Source organism: Heterocephalus glaber, unplaced genomic scaffold, assembly GCF_053883595.1.
Source record: "Heterocephalus glaber isolate CG9 unplaced genomic scaffold, H.glaber_assembly_v1.0 deba00000768, whole genome shotgun sequence".
Classification (NCBI taxonomy): domain Eukaryota; kingdom Metazoa; phylum Chordata; class Mammalia; order Rodentia; family Bathyergidae; genus Heterocephalus; species Heterocephalus glaber.
This window is the reverse complement of record NW_028258162.1, coordinates 7,217,773-7,230,019: the sequence shown is the minus strand read 5'-3', so window position 1 is coordinate 7,230,019 and position 12,247 is coordinate 7,217,773. Positions and strand designations below refer to the sequence as shown.

Here is a 12,247-nt window from a genome sequence, read left to right as displayed (position 1 = left end):
CAGAGAGAAGGTGCCAAGGCCCTGGGTTCAATCCCCAGTACCACGGGGTAGGGGTAGGAGGCTGATTTACCAGGTTCAAAACAAGATCTTCCTTACAGTGTACCTGACTCATGTCAAATTCCTTAATTCGTAGAGAGATTCTCAATGCCAAAATTATTAAACAAATATTACTATGCCTCCCCCAATTCCCCTCCATTGCATTTTAGAAATGGTGTTTCCTGAATTCATAAAAGAAGGATGATGAGAAGGATGAAGGCACTGTGACCATGAATGCTACATTGATTTAAGTGGATCTCATTGCCCTGGATGTTCTTCCAGGGGGTGGATCTACTTCCTTTGGAGTGAGCCAATCAGATTATCCAATCAAATAGCCATGCTGGTTCCTGCCCTAGAATGGGGTGATGTTAATCAGGCTAGTAAGATGCTAAGCTGCTTCCTGTAGAATGATTTATCAGAGGGGCGTGATGATCCTTGATGTTTCTGCTTCTATTTGGCAGAATCTTGAAATTTAGGATTAAGTTGGAATCATTTTCTAGTGGATAAGACTCTGAGATGGTGGAATTATATAACAAAATGTCCATTTGTTCTAGGAACTCTTGCTCTCATATGTTTTCTTTTTAAAATTTTAAAATTTTTATTAATAGTTGTTTACAGTATATAATGTTTACATTACTTGGGTAGAGTTAGTACATGTACTTAATATATCCTAATTCCTTTTTTCATTCCCTTTCCCCCTTCCTCTCCTCTCCATTTCTTTATTCCCTTCCCCATTGAGAAAGATCCATCTCCTTACATCCTGTTATCTATCTTTTATTTTGCTCTTTATTTATATTTTGGGTTTCTCATATAAGTGAAACCATGCAATATTTAAGCTTGTGTGTCTGATTTATTTCACTTAACATTATGGTCTCCAGGTGCATCCATTTTCCTACAAGTGATTCAATTTATCCTTCTTTATGGCAGAGTAGTGCTCCATCATGTATAAATACCACATTTTCTTTATCCATTCGTCTGATGATGGACATATAGGCTTCTTCCAGTATTCAGCTATTAGTAGCTGCTATGAACATGGGTGTGCATGTATCACTGTAATGTGATATCTATAACTCTTTTGGGAAGATGTTTTCAATAGTCACTAGGATTTCCTGTATTTCAAATGATATTTTGTCATTTCACAGAAAGTTTACAAACAGGATTTTGAGAAGGAGATTAAAGGAAGGTCTTCACTGGATTTAGACAAGACTCCTGAATTTTTACATGTAAAGTACATCACCAACCTTCTGAGGGAGGTAGGCTCTTACTATTTTCTATTAAATAGCATAAAAAGAAATCTAAAGCAATAACCCAGGAAATATTTACTGAACAATTCTCTGCTAATTGAGTGTTTGAAATATTAACTTTTACCCTTTCAAGTGTGTGTTGACACATCTATTTAAAGTTAAGGGAAGAAATTATCTAAGTTTTTTGGGAAAACTTGAAAAATGTGGTTTTCATCTTTTGATTATAGCTCAGAAGCTGTATAAGCATTGTGTTAATAACATCATAGCATTAGTTTTTAAAAAATATATTTTGAATATAGGTGGAGCAAATGATTCTTTCAAATTTAGTTACTATAAAAATATATTAGAATCAGGTTGTTTAGTAGCTTCCCTGCACATTGTTAAGACATTTGATATCAGAAATGAGGTGCTCCCATGAGAAAGTCTGGAGCAATGGTATTATTATTATGTATAAGTCCTAATATGGGAAAATTATGTAATTAACACATAGAACTAAGGAACTCATGTTCATTTTTCATTTCATTCTTTCTCCCCAAACATAATGATGGATTTTGGATCAGAATTAATGTATTGAATTTGTTGAACATTAAGGTCGTCAAACTTGATGATTAAAAATATCATGCCCGTGGTCCATCCCTTTTAAATGTTTTTTTTTTTCTTTTTTGTTACTGGGGATCGAACTTGGGTTCTTGTGCTTGCGCAGCAGGCGGCAAAACCACTGAGCTAAATCCCTGGCCCAGTGTGTGTGTGTTTTTTTAAATGGCTGAATAGTAACCTCGAGCTCTTCTAACTCTGCTTCAATAGGAAGTAGTCCCTGAATATAATTAGGATCATAATAATGGGATAAATATAATGAAATAATTATATATCAAACAAATGGAGCATATGTTTTAAAAATAGAAAGTGAAATTCCACTTCAGGTGAATTTTTGAGCCAAAAAAATGATTCCTGAATGAAGTGTCTTCAATCAGCGAAATAAATTAAAGCATAATTTCTACGGAGAAGAGCATCAGTAGGAACTTGTTTAATAAACAAATGCCAGGTACCATGGCCAGTACCATGTCTCTGGGCTTAGACCTTGAACATGAGCCACTGTTGTAATGGCGCCTCCCTGAATAGGCATGCAATTTCTGTAAGATTGCTCTTGCTCCTCTATTTTTTTCACTTCTAGTTTCAATAATTTTTTTTTGAAATTGAAGACAAATTAGATGGCAACTTCCTACTATTGCTGCCTTTCCTTTAAAAAGTATGTGCTGTTCACATGAATTTTTAAAGGGGTGTCTTATGATTGACACACAAATGGCAATATAAGAACTATTTTGAGATCCATAAATGACTAATATATGCCATTGCCCTTTTCTTCTATTCCTCTTGTTTAAGGGGGAGAAATATGACTAATTATCTGAAAATGAATAATAGAAGAGTAATAATGCTAACAATTTTTCCATTAAACAAAATATAGCAAGATTAAGTTGATAACAATGTGAATTTACTGATTCAGTAAAATAGATCTACGGAATAAGATTATTGTATTGGCCTGCTAGAGGCTGCTATAACAAAATACCATGGACTGGGTAGCTTAAAAACAGACATTTCTCATAGTTCTGGAGACTAGAAAGCTCCAGGTTAAGGTGCTAGTGGACTGGTTCCTGGTGAGGTCTCTCTTGCTGGCTTGCCAGCTGCCTTCTTGCTGTGTCCTCATAGAAAGAGAACTTTGTTCTCCTCCAGCTGAGCCAGCAGTCCCATCATGGGGGCCCACACTCAAAGCCTCACTCAAACCTAATCATCTCCAAAGGCACCTCTCACCCCCAAAATACCATTACATTGGTCGTTAGGGCTTCAACATATGTCTTCTGTGGACATGAACATTTAGTCCATACCAACTGTGATTTAAAATCTTTAATTAAATTATAGAGATGTCTAACTTTAAAATCAGGCACTTGGTGTTTTAATGAAGTTAAAACTTCACTTTCTAAGTGTAAGCGTTGAGCGGTAAGTGGACATTACTTTCCTTACTTTATGGCTTTTACATTTACATTGCCACTTAGAGTGTCCAAAATATCATTTTATTCTTAATTTCACTTGATTCCTTCTGTTGGTCTTTGACATTGGTAGAACACACATTTTTATTTTCATCTTTTAAGATGGAAATCAAGGCTGAGTCATATGACTAGGTAAATGAGAGAGCTTTGTCACCTGGCTCATTTGACTCAGAGCTGTTTCCGTGATGCTGGGCAGACCATGACTGTGAATAATAAGGTAGTAGTCGAGAAGGGAACGGGCTAATTTAGTTAACATAAGACAAAAGGGAAATGCACGAAATGCATTCTCCAATTAACTGGAACCTGATTTCTTATCATTAAAAGGAATTTCATCTTCCATCTGGCAAACAAGTCATAAATGAAACTTAGTTTAATGGGAAGAAGAGACTGTTTTATAGTGCAATTAAGTAAGATAACAAGCAACTCATGACTAGAAAATAGTAAGTTCTATAGAAGCATTTGTCAGGCATTTGGAGCTACTTGAAATATAATTTTAAAAAAGGAGAGATTCAAAGTATGTATTATCAACCTGTGGGAAATTATTTGGTTTTACAAATCTTTGACTAAAATGGAAAGTTAAAAAAAAAAACTTTGGCCACAGCAATCCTTTTAATTTTGTAATTTTCCATTCTTTTCTAACCATATTCTTTTGCTAATTCCCATTTAACAGACAATTTAAATACTTGAAATAAGCAATGGCATGCAGTCTTAAGATCTTCTTTGCCATATAGAGGAAAAACGTCTTTTTCTGAAATGCATGGTGGCTCTAAAACATATTGGGAGAAAGCATAAAGAGAAAAGACTGGTAATATTAGATGCCGCTCTGAATTTGACAGAGGAGAAAATGAAATTTCTGTGAGAGATAAGCATGAATATCCAGCAGTCTAATTCCTTCCTTCCTAGTGATAACTTCTGTCTGCAATCTCTAGAAAACACATAAAATAGTTAATTTCTGGTAAGCTTTGAATGGTCATATTCTTATCTTATAGAAAGAATATAAAAAAGATTTGGAAAATGAAATAAAAGGGAGAGGAATGGAACTTAATTCAGAAGTTCTGGATATTCAAAGAGCAAAACGAGCATCTGAAATAGCAAGCGAGGTGAGTAAACTTACTTAACTTACAGTGTACACATTTTCAGTTGATTTCCTTATCAGTAAACATTCTGCAAAGTTTATATAATCAACTATGTCCTAGTGGTAAATAGTCTTCTCCCAGATGATGAATTAAAAATAAATCAGTGCTCATAATCTACTTTCTATGTAGTATGAGAAAAACGACCATTGCTCCATCTTCGGGAAAATCTGTATAACGTGCCCAAACAGTTTTATGAGATTTGGCTTGATCTCTCAGCAAGTAAGAAGCTAAAGACTAGGAAGGTCTGCTGTCGGGATCGGTCTCTCCTAGTGGTGGGAAAGTTCATGCCATCCTGCTCTCAGCAGACCACTCCCCGTCCTCATCCTCGCCTAGCTGCTCCATTAAATCTCTTCATCTAAGGAGAGTGGCCACCTCTCACTTTCTGTGAAATTTTTAAGAAGAAACGAAATGTCTCCGAAGTGCTTTCAGTCTCTTTAATCCTTGTATTGTGCCATTATTTTGGTATCAGGTAATGGCACCATGCTTTGAGGAGAATCTAGCTGAATTTAGCAGTCAAAAAGCTTACAGCCTTGTCTCCGTGTGTTGCATTGTAGTGATGATGACGAGGAGGATAGTAATGATGACAACCCTTTTAATTAGGTACAGAAGCCAGTTTGGACTGGGTTATGTGACAAAGGAATATGTTAGTTGACAGAGTAGAAAAGTCCAAGATCCAGTTTCTTTCTGGTGCTCAAATGAAATCCCTCTTCCTTCATCTGGCAGTTCTGTTGTCCTCTCTGTTCACTCTTGGCTGGTGGCTGCCATGAGATCACCCCAGAATAACTCTTTATCTATGGCCACTTACCCCAGGGAAGTGAGTGTCTGGCTTATGGAGTCCCAGCAAGGGTCCTAGGATTGAGTCTGCTCAGATCCACTCTGTTCCATGCTCACCACTGACCCAGTCTTTGGGTCTGGGATCAGAAGAGTGCAGTGTGATGATGGCCTCTCGTGTGAGCCATGGTTTAGTTAACTTCCTAAGTTGTTTAACAGTGTCCCAAGTACAAAATTCTCTACATTTATGTGTACTTTAAAAAAATCATATTTATCTTGGCTGTCTTTATACTCTTTAAATAAAGGAAAGATTTTAAAAGCATTTCAGTGGAATTAAAAACACATGCCGGAAAGCCTGGTGGAGTGGTGCACACCTGTAATCCCAGCGCTTTGGGAGATTGAGCGCAATCTGGACAGATTGGTGACTTGGCAAGACCATGTCCCAAAATGACGGGGGGGGGGGAGGAAGAAGGAGGAGGAGGAAGAGGGGGAGGGGGAGGAGGGGGAGGAGGGGGAGGAGGGGGAGGGGGAGGGGGAGGAGGAGGAGGAGGAGGAGGAGGAGAAGGAAGGTATTTAAAATCAATCCCCTAAAAGCATATGGACTGATGGGGGTTAGAGGTAATTCTCTGAAGAAAATCATGGAGCTTTTTGCCAGAAGATGAGGAATAGGTGCCAGTCCACCACAGGCATCAGATGTCCACTGAAGTGTCTTTGACCAATATTATTATCACATTATTCTGAAGTTCTAAGTTCTTCTGTTGCAGTGCTGTGTCCAGTCACAGTCTAGCCTTGTAGTCACTTGTCAGTTATATTTGGAAAACTTGTATCAAGCCCTCAATGGCAGAGTCCAGCCAGATGCACTTGAATGGCAATATGATAGTAGCAGTTGCAACAAATCAGCCTGCATTGGAAGGATGGAGGGGTGGGGGGCATGGTGATGAAAGACCAAAGAAAGTTCTCAGTGTTGAGTTGTGTGCTGGGCTCTGCTATGTGTGGACTCATTGATTCTCACAGTGGGCCCGGCGTAGATCTGCCATCATCCCTGCCACACAGAAGAGTGGCCCAGAGGTGGTTAGAAACATTCTCAGTGTTGCACAGCTACTGAGTGCTCCAGCCCCAAGACACCCTCTTTCTGCAACACCAACCCACTCAAACCCACTTGCTTCTCCCCCAGCCCTCAGGACAGTTTTCCATGAAGATTCTCACCCAGTAATTGCCTTTTTTTAAACACTGAGACTCTCCAGAGCTTTATATGTCCTTCTTCAGTAAGAATAGTATTAGAGTTTTATGCAGTTCAGAAAATTTAGTTCTGGGTGATCACAAACTAGACTGTGTGCTCTCTCTCTAAATATGTTTGGCTGTGTTTTTACTGTCAGTGACTACGGGTACATGTTTGTTTATGGAGTGTCTGAATGTTGTGAAATGTTATCTTTTACAGCAAGAGTACAAGAAGGACCTGGAGTCAATCATTAAAGGGAAGGGAATGCAAGTTGGCATCGACACCCTGGAAATACAGCGTGCCAAAAATGCTACCAAGCTAGCCAGCCAGGTGACTGGAGTTAATTGTGGAGATCTTGAACTCCTACTTTGGAACTTAACAAACCCTATTAGCAACTTAATTAGTTCATGGAATTCTCAGAGTTCTCTGACTTGTTTGATAGTTGGTAATAGAAACCATTTCAAAATCGTGTTTACTTGAAAATTTATAGTTTTTGCATTGTTCATATTCTTTAAATACATCAAAGGAAGCTTGGGGAAAGGCATTTTAATAGAATACACACTCATGGACATGCATACATGCAACATATTCCTGTACACTTTATTCCAAAGTACAACAAACCTCATGTTAATGTAGGTCATGATAAATGTTTTCTTTAAGATGCATCATGCTTGGCGTAGTTGTATTTCCAGCTTTCTGAGAACTCGAAAACCACATGTTGAGACACTAATATGAGAACAGTCTCCATTTCTGGGTGACTGTGAGTTCTTAAAATACCCTCTGTTGACCTCCTCTCCAGGCCTGGAATATCTGGGCCAGCATTTAGGATGCAGGCATTAGACATCCCCAGTGACCATGTTTATTCATCCAATACCATTTTTCTCTTTATGTAATGTATGTAAACCCTATTAATTTAGAAGTTTTGTCTTAGATGCTGTGATATGATGGATACCACCTAACAAAGTTGTAGGAGTCAAACCATATGTATGTTTTTCAGAGGAAATAGCCTATAACTGGCTCTGTACTTCCTTAACTTCCCCAGAGATTCTGAGGGCATAAGAGAATCACAGGAGGGAGAATGTTTTGGATGAGGTGGTTTTGTAAGCAGTGTATGTGGAAAGAAATGTGAGGTGTAGGTTAAGAGGTGACAGTTACCTCAAGGATAGTTAGGTGGGGGTTTCCAAGTGGCTATTCAGAGCTCTTCTGTGACTCTTAGGGTTAGGAAGAGCTGACTCAGCGTTGACTGCCACCCAAGGACTCCAGGAGGCCAGAGATGGCTGACTCACTGCCTGGGAATTGCTATGTTGGGAGCTGTCTGATTCCCAGGGTTGGGCACTGGCTGGAAATGAGGTAGCCATGATTGGTTTAGACAGAGGAACTGGAAATAGCATGCAACTATTAACCCTAATGGACAAGGGTTCCATTTGGAAATGGCAGCCAGCGGTGAACAGCAGGAGTAGCTGAACAGACTTGAAAACTCCCTGGTACCCCTCCTCTGACTCTGTTCTCTTCCTAGGAGAGAGCCATTATTGTAGGTTGTGGAGCCTTCCATATCTGTTTGATGTACATACACACGTAGCCTTAAACTTATATGGTCATACCATATATTCTGTTTTGTGTTTCTTTTTTCCCTGTAATATTTATGGGCCTTGTTCTGTGCCACTTCATACAGGCTAATGTCATTCTTACAGAAACACTGTGGTTCAGTCCCCAGTTCCGAAAGAATAAAGCTGTGCTCTCCAGCTTGGATGTGCGTAGGTAACCGTTTACCTTGTGTGTCCGTCCACACGGAGGATGTGTAGTGGGGTCTCAGCTCTTCATCCCTGTCTCCCATTTGCCTTCCCAACCTCATCACATAGGTCACCTTGATTCTTCTGGCCACCAAGTGTTATTCTCTAGCCCCATAGCGGTGTTCTGAATCCATCTACTCCTCACTTGAGTCTAAGCTACCATCGCCATTACCAGGATCATTGCAGTGGCTTCCTAATCACAATTCTCTTTCCATTCTTACCCTTTTAATCTGCATACTGAAACCCAGAAACCATAATCACACAACTGTCTGAAAGTTTTTACTATAAGAAGGAGCTTCTGTCTGGTACTACTGCAAGTTACTGGATTGGAGCATGGGGCAGCAGAATGGGAGTTCAGGGCTAGTGAAGAAGCCAGTTGAAAGTGTCCTTTCCCTAGAGAAGAAATATGGAGAGAGCAGGTATTTTATTTTACCCTTTTACCTAGGAACAGACTGTTAGGATATATGCCTTTCATAGGAAGTAGGACCATTTTAGCATTCAGATCTTTCTTTACCATGTTAATTAATTTACTTGTTCCATGACATGCTGATTTAGATTTCTCTTTGTTGTTTGGGACCATATACTAGGAAAACAGTGAAAATTTTGTTACTGAAAACCTAGGGGCGAACAGATTTAGAGGAGGCAGCTGTATTCAGGTTACATGTAGCTCAAACCAATATTGGTGATGCTATGGTCTCTGCAGTCTGAGTATCTGATTGGCAAATAATCATAGTCATGTCCAGTTTTGCCAAATTAAAAAGCTTTAAATCCCTTTCATCCGAAGTTTGGGACTTTGGGTGGCTTATTTTTAATATCCAAAGCTTATTTTTCAAGTAAGGTTTATACAGTACAGTAACACCTCAGTTCACGAATGCTTCTGTCTGCAAACAGTTCAGTTCACAAACAGATGCGTTCGGCAAAATTTTGCTTTTGTTTGCAAACTCTGCACTGGGTAACAAACATGAACACAGCCGTCTTCTCCACACAAACACAAACTCAGACATATCCCCAAATCGTAAAACAAATGAAGTTCGTAAACCAAGGTGTTCCTGTATATTCTTATGTTGCTGACCCCCAATAGACAAACCTTCCCACGTCTATGGGCTTGACCATGGGACTCGGAGCCAGTGAGACCTTAGCAACGTGACGTGGACAAAGGCTCTGAATGCACTTATGCGCTAGGGTTTGTTCTCTTGGAATACAGATGAACGTGTTTTATTAGGTAGCAATAACAAATAACTGATATAACTGGTGTCTGCTGTAGTCAGTGTGCTTTAGAACATTTTTAGATGTGACAGTTCGAATTGGAAAACTGAGTGAAAGACTTCTACCATGGAATCTTGGTGCCTGTCTCTAGCCAGTGGCTCTGGTTCTGCCTACATTAGCCTTCAAATTAAATGTGTGGTTTTAGGGCTTTAGATAGGTTTATTAAAAACGAGTGCTTTGCTCTGACACTATAATAATTGAATATTATTTTTGGTAGTTAAACATTATTACCTGAACTTTTAATTAGGAGAATGCAACTGAGCGTGTAATTTAGTAAAAACAAGCTAACTTATAAGTAGACGATAGGGAAAAATACAACATTTCTCTATGATTGTGAATTTTGTTTATAACTTATTTGAAGTTTTTAAATAGTTTTAAAAAGGTTGTTCAGAACAGCACAAATAAGCGAACCAGCATCTACCTCATAGCAGAGAATCTACAGGTCCTGAGCATGTCAGTATAATCAGAAATAACTGTTTAGAAGAAATGTAATTAGGTATAGTTCATGTTCTTTCAGTAATTTTTAAAAGAATAACTTATAGAAAATACACAAATAGGGCCAGGGATTTAGTTCAGTGGTGCCATCGCCTGCCTCACAAGTGCAAGGACTCCAGTTCGATCCCTGGTACCAAAAGAAAAAAGGAAAAAAAAAAGAAAATACACAAATGTAAGTGTACAGCCTGCTAACTTTTACTATCAATTTTAAAATGTGACAGGATCCCTTCAGATGTGTGTGTCTGTAATTATGACTGTTTGGTAACAGGTGATCCATTTCTCAAGCTGCCTTTTTAAAAAGCAGGCAATTTATTGTTCTTATCATTGAACGTAGACGAATCCTTAGGTATGGCTCCATCTAGGACCCAGATACAGTCATGTGCGACAGAATGACTTTTGGTCAGTGGCAAACCACATATATGATGGTGATCTCATAAAATTGTAGTAGAGCTGCAAAATTCCCATTGCCTAGCAACATGACAGCCATCCTAATGTTGTAGTGCAACATATTACTCTTGTGTTTGTAGCTATTTTGGTGTAAACAAACCTACTGCATTGCCAGTTGTATAAAACTACAGCACACACAATTATGTTCAGGACATAATACTTGAAAGTGATCATAAACGTCTACTACTGGTCTGTGTATTTACTATACTTCTCATCATTTGAGGGTATTCTTTCTACTTGTTAAAAAAGAGTTTATTGTAAACTAACATGCTGCGGTATGCCGGCAGCAGCCTCATACATCTTGTGTTTCCCAGAGTCCCTTGATTGTGTCATGTTCTCTTGTGCTTGGCTCCATCTTGTGTGGCTGGGTTCAGCCTGTCCCTGGAGCAGCAGGCTGGATCCCATGCACACCATACTTCCTGGGTGTGCTGTGGGCTGTCCCGTGGAGATTTGTGTGAATACACTCTAAGATGTTCACACAGCAGCAGAACTGCAGAGTGACACATTTCTCAGAATGTATCCCCATCATTAAGAGATGCATAGGTGTAATGTGATTCAGTCTCCATTCCTGACTTTCAGTTCAAAGGCAGGTTTTCTTCAGTTTCTGAAGAAACTTTCAGCATCTCCTAGGCTACAACCTTCTTTGCTCATGTCCAGAAGGAAAATGAAAGTCTGTGATCTTCCGCAGAAAAAGAAGTGTGCCGTCACTGAACCAGTCACTCAGGGAGAGGGAGGGACTATAATGATCTTAAGCCCCACAGGGCCCAAAGAATTGGGCCAAACTCATGGAAGCAGAATGGTTTGGAATGAGGAGCAGCAAGTTGCAACAAGTGTGGAAAGCAACGATTTACAATCACATTTGAACATTTGTCAGCCGGGTTATATTTTAACCAGTACTTATGGAGTTTATTGTATTGCAGTATAAAATTTCCCCCACGTCACTCTGTTCCTTTTCTTAATTCACATCTGTAGACAAAAGCCTCCTGGTTACTTGGGACTAATTCTCTCCATGTCATGTCTCTACGACAAGTTAAAGCTCTTTTTCTATTGAAACAAAGTGTCCAACTTAATGCAAAAGAACTAGTCCTGATGTCCAAATGACAGAACAGTCTTTCAGCAAGGTTTTGAATGATTGTAGGGCACTAACTGCATGTTTCATGTTCTGCAGAAAGACTACAGAAGAGATCTGGAGACTGAAGTGAAAGGGAAAGGCATGCAGGTCAGTGCGGACACTCTCGATGTGCAGAGAGCTCGGCGAGCATCTGAGATGGCCAGCCAGGTGAGGGAGTAGCAGGCACCACGCCTCACACAGAGACATGGTTGTGTCCAGGAAGAATACAAACGGGGCTTCCACGCAAGGGAGGGCCTTTGCTGCTGAAAACGTAAATGTCTACCTTGTTCTCAAAGCCGAAGAAATCACCGTGGTTATTTTCTGTCCTTTTAGAAACAGTATAAGAAAGACTTAGAAAGTGAAATTAAGGGGAAAGGAATGCAAGTAAGCATGGATATCCCAGGGATGCTGCAAGCCAAGAGGGTGTCTGAAATCTACAGCCAGGTGGGTAGGAGACGTGGTGTCAGGGCAGTGTACTCTTTGCAGAAATTTCTTTATTAGTTTGTTTGCAGTGCATAACAGTGACATTCCTTGTGAGAATTGGTCCATGGAGCTAACACATCTCCATTCTCCCCCGTTTTTCTTCCCCTCCATTCAGTCTCCCTCTAGCTCTTGGTTTCCTTTCCATTGGCAAAAGATCTGTCTCCTTGTTTTCTATATCTATCTTTTTTCCTCTCTAGATTATTTATA

General features: G+C 39.5%; 1 protein-coding gene across 11 annotated transcripts in view; it reads left to right on the top strand.

Annotated features, from left to right (window-relative positions):
- The window catches only part of Nebl (nebulette), a 114,327-nt gene that overhangs the window by 51,364 nt on the left and 50,716 nt on the right, over positions 1-12,247 (top strand). For all 11 annotated transcript variants that reach the window (XM_021240503.2, XM_087207101.1, XM_087207111.1 and 8 more), the window contains 5 exons: positions 1,179-1,289; positions 4,312-4,422; positions 6,668-6,778; positions 11,615-11,725; positions 11,891-12,001. In XM_021240503.2, coding sequence (XP_021096162.2) covers positions 1,179-1,289; positions 4,312-4,422; positions 6,668-6,778; positions 11,615-11,725; positions 11,891-12,001 — 555 coding nt within the window. The remainder of the gene's footprint in view (positions 1-1,178; positions 1,290-4,311; positions 4,423-6,667; positions 6,779-11,614; positions 11,726-11,890; positions 12,002-12,247) is intronic.